Source organism: Micropterus salmoides, unplaced genomic scaffold (assembly GCF_014851395.1).
Source record: "Micropterus salmoides isolate LMB-PRFRI ecotype aquatic unplaced genomic scaffold, ASM1485139v1 Ms_hic_scaffold_16, whole genome shotgun sequence".
Lineage (NCBI taxonomy): Eukaryota > Metazoa > Chordata > Actinopteri > Centrarchiformes > Centrarchidae > Micropterus > Micropterus salmoides.
The window spans coordinates 20950155-20963324 of NW_024040707.1; the positions used below are offsets into that span (position 1 = coordinate 20950155).

Genomic DNA, 13170 nt, shown 5'->3' on the forward strand with positions numbered 1-13170 from the left:
ATTAAGAGTGGCAACAGCAGGAAATAAGGTGAAGACAAACAGGACACTGTAGGAGTTACCAAACGCCAGAAGATGGCAGTAGTGCAACGCCAAGGATTCCAGCTGCCGTTACACATCGAAGAAGAAGAAGAAGAAGAAGAAGAAGAAGAAGAAGGAGCCACAACGGCGGTTACGTGTTCGCTCGGGACAGGGACCGACACTGCAGAAGACGAGAAAGGCGAGAACTTCAGCCGGTGTTTATCAGTGTGAAGCTAAAGGGAAGAGGTTTCTCCACGTAAAGAATGACAGATAGAAAACCGTGTAAGGTGTGCAACTTCACACGACAAATGTCGCATGGATTGGTAGTTCCCTCCTTACAAGAGCTGAAAGTGAGAGGTGAGTTGTCATTAAGTTAGACTGACTTTAAAACATCTGAAGAGTGGCTGTAACTTGGGCTTCTATTTGAATAAAATATGTATGATACTGATTCAGAGAAATGTGTAATTAAAGCAATCCAGTCTTATGTTGTGTTGTATTTTAGTTAACTGAACTCGTCGTCATTTGTAACGTTATTGGTCTGTGTTTTGTTAAATAACGGGTGCTGTCACGTTAACGTTACGTGAAAATGAAACACAAATGTTAAGATGTACGGTGATCTTCAGCACTGTTGTTAGCATTCCGGCCAGTGTGATTTTCCCGTATGGTTGTGATCGCCAACGATCTACGTGAAGCAACATTTTCATCCTGTTGAAACTTGCAGGAGCTAAAATATGAAAAGTCAGGCAAAGACTTCGCTCCGGTCCTGCTCATTCCTGTGATACTAACGTTAGTCACTAGGCGTTGCCCAGATCACTGCACACTTCAAGGTCTTTGTCCATTAACGTTAGTTCTTACAGCTTGTGTTTTAGATATATGAGGAGTTTTTTTAAACTATCTGCACTCGGAAATATAGGTGTGTTTTTAAAAAAAAAAAATCTTGTAAAAATCCTGTAACTGCAAAGGCTGAGCATATTCACTCATCCATGAGCCAATTCAAAATTTTGGCATTCATATAAAGTTGTACATTACAACCAAATGTGTTGTTACAGGCATTGGGCATTAATACATTATGTACCTTGTTATGACCTGGCTCAAAAGGGAGCCACACCATAGTTTAACAAAATGTTTATTTAAACTAAAATTATCCAAATTTAAAGCTGGTGGCAAAGTATTGGGTATGAACATCAGTGGTTTCAGTCAGGTCAGGAAGATGGATGCATGGAAAATGTGTGTGTGGGTGTTGTAAAGTGCAAGAAATAATAACCATCAACTAAAACGGCATGTCCAGAAACCAAGGTAAAGGTGGAACCTGTGCAGGGAAGCCCCTAAGAATGAGAATAAAACTTAAATACTCTACAGGGCAATTAGCCCAGCAATCAGCTCTTCCTCTACAAGGAAGAGAGAGAGAGTGCTAGGCTACACCCACTCCTGACCCCACAGGGCGTCACAACCTTACTTCTGAAACCGTCTCAGACAGCATATACAGTACGTAAATACAGTAAAATACTAATGTGACAGTTTTGCTGCAAAACCTGAACGGTGAATAACAATCAGTCGATATAAGAAGGGTTTCATTTGGCAGTCATGGTTCTGCTTACCAGGAGGCTTAACATGAGAAGTCAAAAATTAAACTAAAGATTCAGTGGGGACCCAGCCAAACTTACCAGAGGCAAAATCCTTTAGCTTAAATACAATCTTGAGGCTGGTTGCCCTGATTGTTTTGCTCAGCTGTGTGGCTATATGGTTAAAGACTTTAGATTATCAAAGTGGCACTCATTATTATGGATATTAACATAGGATCTGTTAAAGTCAGTAAATCTGTCATTTCTCTGTTCTTCCCAAAGGATGTGAGATTCTCGGGTTCAGCCCCAGTGACCCGGTCACAGTGGTCCTAGAGGATGATGGGACGATAGTAGAAGATCAGGCTTACTTTTTGTGTTTACCCTCAAACACAAAGTTCATGCTATTGCATGAAAAAGAGACATGGTCTCCTGTTCGTAGGGGTAAGTAGATTTACTTCTCTCTGATATTTGTCTAAAGTCTGGACTGATTCTTACAATTCTAACGTGAAATACACAGCCTTGTGTTTTGGTACTCATTTTCTTTTCATTATAGTTGATGGTGGCACGGCCTGGATGGCCAGGGATTCTGTGATCCTGGAGACGGATACTGTGGACTCGTCCAGTGCTGCAGCACCCTGGTGGGACCTTGCTCAACAGCTGAAGCAAGACCTTGCCAGCATCATCCTCATGTCTGAGGCAGACTTACAGGTACCGACATTATTCCACCATATCCAGCAGCGTTTCCTGTCGTGCCTGTCCCAGCAGGTACTGGTGAGAAACAATAAGGAAATAGTATAACTAGAAAACCACTTTCCTCCGTTGTCACAATCAGCTTTTTAATCTTTGTCCTGTTACAGGCAACGCTGGCAATATACTGGCTTGTTCTTATTGTCAATATATCCCATGGAAAGACACAAACTAACAATAAATGTATTCTAGTAATAAGTATTATTTGTGTGGCCAGAGCCCGATATAACTTGTTCCTTTATGCCGTAGACCTCTATTGTTGTCCAAAAATGATCTAAAACACATCAGTGAGCTACACTGTCTCACTGAGTGTTTCTTCACTATAATGAACATGGGCACTGTTGTTTATTATTGGTCGGTTTTGCATACACTGTCCAAAATACACACTAATCTGTGTTAATTCCGAGTTAAAAATAATCTCCAACATATACACTATTTACTTAATTTTGCTAAAAAAAAACTACAGCGTCCAGCTGATTTAGTCACCAGTTTTTAAAGATTTATGTCATCAGTAGGAACTATGGGATTGGGTCTGAGAGTCACAGAGAGGAGATGGAAGTCAGAAAGTCTTGAGGGATGGACTAACAAATTGTTGGTTTTGGTAATTAATGGGATTTGTTGCCAATAAGAAAAGCATGTAGTAATACCAGCCTTATCATTTAAAGCTAAAATATGCAACTTTTCTCTTAGAGCAGGAAACTTTGTCTTTCCTCCTTTAGTTGGTCAAGTTCACAGTGTAATATTCTCCACTAATCTTAATGACTTGTGCACTTAATTCAGTGTGTTTTAGGCAACCATAGACTCAGAAAAAGCAACAGGTGAACACAGGCAATCTTGAAACGTCTAAAGGCTTTACTGTTGGCTTCGCTGTTTGTTCCTTACTTCTTTTGTTCCATTATTGTTGCATACTGTAGTTTTCCCAAAGTTATTTTATACTGTTGTGTAATTTGTGTCACCTGCTGTTGCAGACCTTAGTGGATGCCCCATGCCCTGAGCTAGCCTCTGCTCTGGGATTCCAGGAGAAGAAGGCAGAGAACCTCCAGCAGACACTGCAGAGGGTTTTGGATCGACGAGAGGAGGAGAGGCAGTCCAAGGAGTTGCTCCAGCTCTACCTCAAAGCTGTGGACAAAGAGGACAGACAGCAGGAAGAGCCAAGCCAGCCCAGACAGGGAGGTACGGCTGTGTCATTATGTGGTGGTTTTCAGTTTTACAATTTGGAAGTACTTATCCTAAATAAAGATCTTGGGCATTTCATTCTTGGCTTACTCTCGTGGTAAGAGGAGTCATAGTTTAAACTGTGGTTTTCTGACAATATGAAATGCATATTGTGTCACTGTGTGATGAGTTGCTACTTCTTAGTTAGAAAGTAATTTGTTTTGGCACTTCAGTTGATTAAAAAAGCTCTGCAGAAAAAGAGTATTTCATAGTAATACTAGGTCTTAAGGAAAATCAGCAGTACCTTTTTAGAGAAATGCTCGCCTTTGCCTCTGCCAATCTATTACAGCTTTTGAAGAGCCAAAAGTCTGTTAAATAGAAAGTCTCGAGTATCCCTGAAGAGCCTGTTGAAAACATAAAACACGCTATATCTGGCATTGGTGTTGGGCTATGAGTTGTGCTCTAATGGTCGATGATTTCTTTTCTTTCATTTGTATTTAATCTTCATTGTATTGTTTAGTTTTGCAGACTTAAACTAGTTTATTATAACAATACTATATATATATATATATATATATATTATATATATATTATATAATTATATATATATATATATATAATATATATTATATATAGATATATATATATATATATATTATATATATATATATATTAATATATATATATATATATATATATTATATATATATATATATATATATATTATTATTATATTAATATATTATTATATATATATATATATATTATATATATTATATATATATATATATAATTATATATATATATATATATATCTATATATATATATATATATATATATATATATATTATATTATATATATATATATATATTATTATATATATAATATATTATTATATAATTATATATATATATTTATTATATAATTATATATATATATTATTATATAATATATATATATATATATTATAATAATTAATATATATAATTATTATATAATTATATATATATATTATTATTATAATTATATATATATATATATTATTAATAATTATATATATATATATATTTATATATTATTATATATAATATATATAATTATATATTAATATATATATTAATTATATATCTATATATATATATATTATTATATAATTATATATATATATATTATATATAATTAATATATATATATATATATTATTATATAATTATATATATTATATTATTATATATTATATATTATTATTATTATTATATATATATTATTATTATTATTATATAATTAGTCAATGACTCATAAATGCCAGATGTTCTATATCTTCCTCTATTGGGAAGAAAAAGTCTATCTGTGATCAAAAGCATACAACATCCAGTAAAATGATCATTATTACCTATAATTGTGTAGCAATCAACAGGAAGAATTCTGCTTGAAACCATAGCTTTTTAAATAAAAGAAATACATGTGATAAAAACAACTGTATATATTAACATGTTATTTTTCATATACATTTGAGTTCCAACAGTTACTAATATGAGTAATCATTGTACTCCCTCTGACGCCTTATAGTATTTAGCTCATGACAGAAGATCTGTGCCTGTGCCTTTTGGTCACTAGGTGGAACCATTGTTGCTAACCATTACTGCTCGAAGTGATTTATTTTAACTACACCCTTATACAACAAACGATCCTGAAAGAAAACCCATTTTAATGTGTCAGGGGCTGGAGACGTGGATGTGCCAGACGGGATGGAGGTGGACTCTGCATCTGGATTCATGTCCCGGACACTGATGGTCCTCAAAGGCAAAACAAGCCCAGAGACCAGACTCTCTACTGAGGATCTGCAGGTAGTCCGCTCACACCAGCGATTCAGTCTGCCTCACGACTGCAGATAAAACTGCCCCAAATTTGACCATTTATACATACTATACTTGCAATTATATGCAAATTCCTCAGAGGATTCAGTCTTTATTAAAACTTCCTAAAACGTTTATGAATTAGATTTAGACAGACCTGAGCAACCAAGAGATTATACATAATGTGAGGCCACTCTTCAGCTGTCCTATACTTCATCATATTGACACAAGGTTTCCAGTCCAAGAAGCAGCTGTAAAAAAAATAAAAAAATAATTATGACAAGATTATGTAAAACTGCAAGCCCTGACACAACACATCCATACTTGACACAGTTCTGTAATATAACCCAAAGGGATTATAATTAAAATGCAGGTGTAAAATTTGTCCAATCTCATTTGCATACACAAGGAGAACAAAATATTAACACCACCCTTCAGTATAATTCAGTCCAAAACACCAGCCCCACTAACACATTGTCAACACAAACATTATAAGCTTCACAAATTATAGAATTATTTTTTTTACAAGGCTGTCTGATTTGATTGCATTAGTTTGTACATGTATATCTAAAAATGATAAGTCAGTATAAAGTCTCACATGTGAAATGAAGCTTCTTCAATGTGTCTTTAGATGGTAGTGACCAGAGGGGTGGAAGCTATGGAGAAGGTTCTGGGCTGGGACGGAGCGAGGACACTGGCGCTGCTGCAGGCCTGCGAGGCCGAGCTGGCCAGACGGCTCCAGCAGGTTCAGGCTGTGCAGTCCATCAGGAGCAACACGCAGCTGAACAGCAGCTGGCAGCCTGGAGAGAAGAGCATAGAAACTCCAGGCCAAGGCAGCAGCTAGACCGAGGCTTTACCTGAGCAGAGACTGATAAGAAATCACACTACCTGCCTCCGGGTCAGTGAATGAGATTTACCTTGTGGTACTGATAATAATACCAGGATCCATGAATGTTAATAATGTTTGCATAATTTGGCCTAAACTTGCAAACCACTTGAATGCTTTTGCCTCAAGACGAAGCAGAGTGATTTGCACAGTCATGTTTATCAAAGGCCTGTTGGCATCAGATTTCTATTGGCTCCTTATTTTGATGAGTGCCACGCTGTAAAAATAATCACAGATAAACATATCCATGTGAAACTTAAATAGTTCAACATTTTTGGAAATCTGCTTATTTGCTTTCTTGCTGAGAGTTAGATGAGAAGATTGATATTGCTCCCACGTCTGTCTGCCAGCATACAGCTAGCTTAGCCTAGCATAAAGACTGGAAACAGGGAAACAGCTAGCCTGGCTCTTTGTGAAGGTAACATATTCTGCCTCCCAGCACTTCATACATTTACTAATTAACACCTTATATCTTCCTGTAATCTGCTGGTTGCCTGGCAACATCACTGCGATGACAAGCCCCCCCCGTAAAACCGCAATGGTAGAAATACCATAATATGATGAGCGCAGGAACTTTCCACCCAAGGCAAAATACCAAAGTAACTTGTACAGCACTACATTAGAGTGGCATGGAGTGCAGAATCATGCTGAGTAACATTATTTCTGAGATGCAAATGCTGACATTGAATTCTATATTTGTATAAAAGCTAACTTTTCATTAGTAAATGCATCTATTTGAATGAGGTACACAGACAAATGTATCATTCTAACAATAAAGACTCACATAAGATAAAATGTAAATCACTTCATACATGCAAGCCTCACAGGACACATTGTGGCTGACATTGTGGGTAATATTTTGACTATATTTCTGGATGAGAGCTTATTTAAGGCCATCTATTTTATACTATTGTTCAAGTTGTGCATTATTTGTAGTGGTAGTGTGGTGTTAGACGGTGTGTACAATGTGTGTACGTCTGTGTGACTCATAGGTCATGTAGAAGGTAGCTTTTGTCATACCTGTCTCATCATCTGTCTCTTGAACAATGAACACAAATGATGGTGGATTTGAATTTGCAAAAGGATCATATTTTTGTGTTGCAGGGAGAATGAAATGTAATTACCGGCTTGTACTTAAGTATTAGATACAGGGAAAAGTGAGGCATTCATAAAGATTTCCTATTTACTCAGTATTGTGGACTGCATGTAAGGTTAAGCCTCGGTTCAGCACGTTGTAGAAGAGAAAGTAAGATGTGTGAGTTCCCCAACACATTCACAATTTTGTACAAACTGACTAATGTTACAAAGGGAAGTTGTATATGACTGTACAGTATGTGATTTTTTTTTTCTTTTTTAATAAACAGCTCGAACGGTGGGATTTTCTAAAATAAACTAATCCTCAAACTTTGACAGTGCTGTTGTCCCACCTTTTCTTTTATTAATAAATATGAAATGCATGTAGAATAATGCGATGACAAATCTCACTGACAGACAGGATTCTGCATTCTGGAGGCTCTGACTTCTGAAGACTTAAAGGTTAAGTTTGGTATTTTGCAACCTGGACACTATTTTCACATGTTTTGTGTCTGTGACTAATTAGGACAATATTTTTAAAATGTGTCCAGTATTTAGCGATGCAGTCGGCAACAGTTTCTGACATATGGAAAGAATCCCTATTGAGATAATTAAGATCCTTTTTGTTTAACCAGAAACATTGCTATATCATCAAAGACGCTAGACTCCCTTGACAAATAACATAATTTTAGCTGTCTGGTCTACCACTGCCCTGATGGGTTAGTTTATTAGTCTAATTGTGACTTTGGTATTTTTAGCCCTTTAAAGTCACATGACACAAACAAACTGAAACAAAGCAGTGGTAGACCAGCTATCCCCGGGTTCTGCAAGGTAAAATTGCTGTTTTTGTTAAGGGAATCTGTTGTCTTTGACAAGAGCACTATGTTACTCTTTGAAAAAAGGTTTATCTCTGCAGGGATCCTTTCCATAATGCTGTCAGACACAATCTGATCCTGTCAGTGGCAAAAACAAGCACTTTTGTGGACACACTTTAATAGCTGCAGTGTGCTTTCTCAATACTGGACCAATTTAAATTTAAAAAAAATGTTCTACCAATTAGTCACATAGATACAAAACATGGGAAAATAGGGTCCAGTTCCTAAAATACCAAACTTAGCCTTTAATCAAAGTCCAAATATCCTAAAATACTGAAAAATGAATGATTTTCTTTAGTCAGAAATATTATCTCATTCTATATATGTCTCCTAGGTTAGCATATTAGCTGAAAGCGTATTGGCTGCCTGCTGCTGCTAGATATTTTCCAACAGTTTGTTAATGGGTTTCATGGTGTGCGTAATTCCTGTGGAATTGACTCCAACTAAGCTGACCAGGAGTGTGCTAAGGGAGCAGTCGGTTGTGCTATCGTGTGTCACACTCTTGTCTACGTGGATTATATTATGAGTTAACAGTGCTCAGGTAACAACTGCAGGTTTGCTCTGTAAGCACCAACTTGCCCTGAGGACTGTCTGGGCATACTGGAAACAAACCTTATCCAATGTGGTCAGATGACTTTCAGAGACCACATGACCATGTAAGACCTTATGATTCTGTTGGGTTCTAAATGCCAAGGTGATGTATGGGTCAGTATGTACCTTGCCTTGTAGTGGCCTACAAAGTACGTAGCAGCATAACAGTTAAAGTAACATTAACATAATAAGGTTTTAAAAAGGTCACAGAAAGTGTGGTTGGCCTAATTGCAATGGAGAAGATAAAACAAGGGAAACACAAACAGTAAAATATAAATCAACACAAGTGTGTTTCTTTTTCACATTCAGACGTGCTCTTTTGCCCCACTTGTGGGGAACAGATGGAGGAAATGTTAGTGAATTAATGCAAAATTGTCACATGGGAGGCAATTTCATGGGACTGAAGAACCATATAATGACTGTTTTGATAGAGGAGTAGAGCTGGGATTGCTGAGACCAAGCTGCATAATGTATGAAGGTTAAACAACCAGCGTTCAGTGCTTTTTAGACCTGACTTACTGACTGACTTCCAAAATACTTTAAGTTATTATTTTTTGCCAGAGCATTAACATGTATTTCTGTCTTTAGCTAGAAAAGAAAAGAGTGGTTTGCATTTGGCTGCAGTACATTGAGGAATAATTTTTTTTTTAAATGCATGTCTGATCAAATATGGCTTTAAATATGGTGAAGTGTTATGTTCATATATGTTCATATATATTTACAGTATTTTAATAAATGTTTTTTTAAATGTATAAAAATATTAGTCCAAATATCTTGTGAGTTATTCTTTATTTACACAAAATAATAAAAACAAAAACAAAAGTGGTTGAAAAAGGACAGTGCCGCTGAGGTCATAATAGAATCTAACCGAAAAAAGAAATGAAACAATGACAGTTTAATTAGAATGAATTTACTTGAAATCAAAAAGAGACTGCTTCTACTAGCCTCATGGTCAAACACAATATCTAAGCTTTATTGCAAGAAGTATGGTTGTGTTAAGTTGCCACAATGTAAAAGTCACTGTGTAAAATATTGAGATAGCATACAGCCTAACTACACATACAATGTTCAAGTCAACAAGCAATCCGTCTTAAGTTAAAGTAAGGGATTCAGCCTTGGTACTGGTGTACTTTATCATCCATCCCTTGTTTTTCCCACTAGCGTCGGATCTGAATGCAACATGTACTTGGTAACTTCCTGTGTCAATGCGAGCTGGTGGCATTGATCCACAGAAGGGTCCATACTGTTGTCCAGCGGTAGAAATCTTCATCAGTTAAGAAACAGAGATGTTGATTCATTAAATGCCCGACTGATTTATGTCCAGCCAAACTTAAATATGCAGGAAACAACATGGCTATACAGTAAATCACCCAGGGAGGACAAGTCAGTAACAAACTGCCTCCACAAGCATGAGGAGGAATACATTGCTTATTTATTTTCCTGTGCGTGTAATGTTCTGAAGTCACATGACTAACCTTCAACATATCGTATGGACAGGGGACATTTTGGTGTCCTTCTACATCAAAGGGTTCCGGGAAGTTTAGGATTATTCTGAAGCCCTCTGGCAGACGGATGGTGTGGTCACACTGACTCATGGGTGGGTAGGGACTCGGGTAGCCCGGACTGGTCAGAACCCCAGACAGCGAGGTCAACACCTGACTGTGGCATGGCACTGTATGGAAGACAATTAAAACCTTACTTAAACATGGGTATTTTGAGCCATGTTTTAGATATTTTGTCCAGTCCTCAGGGTTCGAGACCCTCATATATTAATTTGAATACTTAATAATAAATAATAATCGACTTGCAACTGCTTTATGGATTATAAAGTACTGGCTATGAAAAAGTGTCATTTGAGACATTTCCAGGCATCATAAACGATGGGATTCATTTAGGTTTGCATTATTGCAAGAGTGCAGATGTTGTTACAGACAAAAACAAATGAGTATTGCAAAGAGGCTGAGTTGCTGTAATTCATATAATTAGTACAATCTGTAAGCAGATAATCATTTTTGCCTATTCATTGGATGATTTGTTTTGTCACCCTTTTTCCTCTGGCAAAGAATAATAATTTAAGGCACATCAACTGGTAATTGTGATTAATTACCTAGTGTCAGTACACTATTAGTGCCGCACACAGGTATCAATTTTTAATGCCGCTATTGAAGTTGCTTTTCCCTTAGGAATCGACAGCAATTAACCCTGCCTTACACCAGCTGGCAGAGATCAACTACTTTATGCATCACTATGCCTTTTCAGCCTGAAATTAGTTAGCACAGCCCAGCTATGATATAATAAAATCCAATCAAGAACACTATCAATGGTGTGCCCTGTGTGAAATGTCAGAAAATAGCTTTTGCGGCAACTGAAATATATGGCCAATATTTGATTGCATCATCAACAAATGCTGTGGAGTTCAAATATGTTGAAGCCAAATACATCAAACAAAAGGGAATGCTCCTTACTGGAAATTGCTTTGCTTTATTTCCATCAATATCTTCTGTGTCTGGTAGTGATCAGCAGTGTATTTAGCTAGAGTATTTACAGAGATCAATATACAGTCAAATGATGTGTGCCTCACTATATAGCTTTTGACTTACTTTGATTGAGTTCAGGTTAACAATCCTCTTGAGCTTTAGTGTGCATGGGTCTTACCTGTGCAGGATCTTTTGTTGTCATGGAGAAGGTATCCCTGTCTGCACGTGCAGTAATATCCACCGATGTAATTGTGGCAAAAATGATCACACACTCTCTCCCCATCTATCTTGGACAGACACTCATCGATGTCTGCTCGAGACAGAAAGGTTAGAGAATGAAAAACAACAGAATAAAAATGTATTTTTCTGTCCATGAACATACTTTAAATAGGGAAAGTGGAATTGTCTTTATCAGACTGCTATAAACCTTAAATGTTCCAAAACTCAATCAGATCATGTATTGTTGATTCCTTTTTTTACTTTGCTATGATAAATAGGAAGAAGTATATGTCAAACTACAATGTAAAGTGCCAATCTATGTTCATATTAACTGTGTTATTACATTTGGATAAGACCATAGTTATATTTATATTAAGTATCTTCTATGTTGCACTTTATTCCATTGTGTGCAATTGTTTTGTCACTGCTGTATTTATGTTTTTTCAAAATCCAAATTTAACATTACTGTACATACCTGTGATGATATAATTATTTCTTTAGAAACTCCACTAAACATTGCTCTGTGTTATTACAGCCACAAAAATGTGTCTGCCTTCTGGCAACAAATGTCACTATTCTACATCACCTTCTGAGGTGTAAAATGCTTGGAAGCCGGTGAATCTGCCCTCGTTAGAGTAGTCACTCCTAAAGACCACTGACATGAGGTTCCCGGCTGACAGGATGACGGTGTTCCTCGGGGTGCTTTCAGAGTTCTTCTCTTCCTCACCGCAGAACCGCAAGGTTTCATTCCCCTCTGCCAAAACCTGGTTTGACAAGGTCAGAGACCTTTTACTGAGTAAGCTACAGACTCCAGCGCAGAATACGGAAGTTGGATACAACATGTACCTGAATGTAGTCATATTCACACTCGTTTGAGGGTTCCATACTAAAGTGGCTGAAGTAGAGTTTGACCCTGTGGCCATCTGGGACAGTGATGTTCCACACTATGTGCTGGTTGTCAGGGTATGGCTGGGGGAAGTTGGGGGATGTGAAGCTGCCATACAACCCTGTCATTTCCACACTCAGCGAGACATAGAAGAGGGAAAATAGGACAAAAACACAGCACCCACTGGGCAAAATTAGGTGTGATGGCAGCAGTTTCAAGGATTATTTTGCACAAATAAATGCTAAGTGACACTCACCTGGTCATGTTGGCTTAACAGTCCCCAGATAATTTGCGTGTTTTGGAATGGTTCACTCTCAGTGATCCGGGGGTAAATGAACCCAGCTGGCCGGCCAACATTTAAGTAAACAAAGTGAGACAGGCACATGATCAGTTTGTCATCGTTCTCCTCCTCCCTCAGTCACAGAAATCTATAAAATGAATGTCAGAATAATTATTCATTCTTCTGCCGTTAAACTCATTTTCTTATTGTTTTATCAGCTCAAATCAGCTTTTACAAGTGGGAAATGATTAGATGAATTTGACACACAACTACAATTTTCGTTATAATTCATTGCAAGCACAGAAAGGAAGATTGATGACTGATCGTACATCACTTTGTTGTCTAAATGATCAAACAAAATTATTTTAAAAAACACCATTTAGAACCTTTTCCTATAGTTTTTCCTCACTTTTTATTGGTAAAAGTGATTGAGTTTAATATTAAAATTAGCATGTAAATAAAACTCAGTTTTCATCTTAAATTAAAATATATTCATGAAAATAGAATATTCAGAATGTTTTTTGTTGAGTTATTCTTTATTT

At 36.7% G+C, this 13170-nt stretch overlaps 2 protein-coding genes across 2 annotated transcripts; one reads left to right on the forward strand and one right to left on the reverse strand.

Moving 5' to 3' along the window:
- The first annotated feature begins 134 nt into the window (after positions 1-134).
- On the forward strand, positions 135-7636 carry dffa (DNA fragmentation factor, alpha polypeptide). Its single transcript, XM_038723023.1, has 6 exons — positions 135-375; positions 1863-2021; positions 2134-2288; positions 3296-3500; positions 5204-5331; positions 5972-7636. Exons 1-6 carry the CDS (start codon positions 282-284, stop codon positions 6182-6184), a joined length of 954 nt encoding a protein of 317 aa, XP_038578951.1. The 5' UTR covers positions 135-281; the 3' UTR covers positions 6185-7636.
- Positions 7637-9538: 1902 nt separating this feature from the next.
- masp2 (mannan-binding lectin serine peptidase 2) lies at positions 9539-12719 on the reverse strand. The gene is made up of 6 exons (XM_038723024.1): positions 12605-12719; positions 12309-12531; positions 12049-12226; positions 11422-11553; positions 10242-10438; positions 9539-10030 (listed from the first exon to the last, which is right to left on the reverse strand). The coding sequence occupies exons 1-6, from the start codon at positions 12610-12612 to the stop codon at positions 9857-9859; spliced, it is 912 nt and encodes a 303-aa protein (XP_038578952.1). The 5' UTR covers positions 12613-12719; the 3' UTR covers positions 9539-9856.
- Positions 12720-13170: the final 451 nt, after the last annotated feature.

Bases quoted from the DNA above. Each gene is read 5' to 3' on its own strand.
- dffa (XM_038723023.1), top strand. From the start codon at position 282: ATGACAGATAGAAAACCGTGTAAGGTGTGCAACTTCACACGACAAATG. The intron at 376-1,862 runs GTGAGTTGTCAT...TTCTTCCCAAAG, and splicing joins ACAAGAGCTGAAAGTGAGAG to GATGTGAGATTCTCGGGTTC. The intron at 5,332-5,971 runs GTAGTCCGCTCA...ATGTGTCTTTAG, and splicing joins TCTCTACTGAGGATCTGCAG to ATGGTAGTGACCAGAGGGGT.
- masp2 (XM_038723024.1), bottom strand. The intron at 12,227-12,308 runs GTACATGTTGTA...TTGTCAAACCAG, and splicing joins GTGAATATGACTACATTCAG to GTTTTGGCAGAGGGGAATGA. The intron at 10,031-10,241 runs GTTAGTCATGTG...TAACTGATGAAG, and splicing joins GTCCATACGATATGTTGAAG to ATTTCTACCGCTGGACAACA.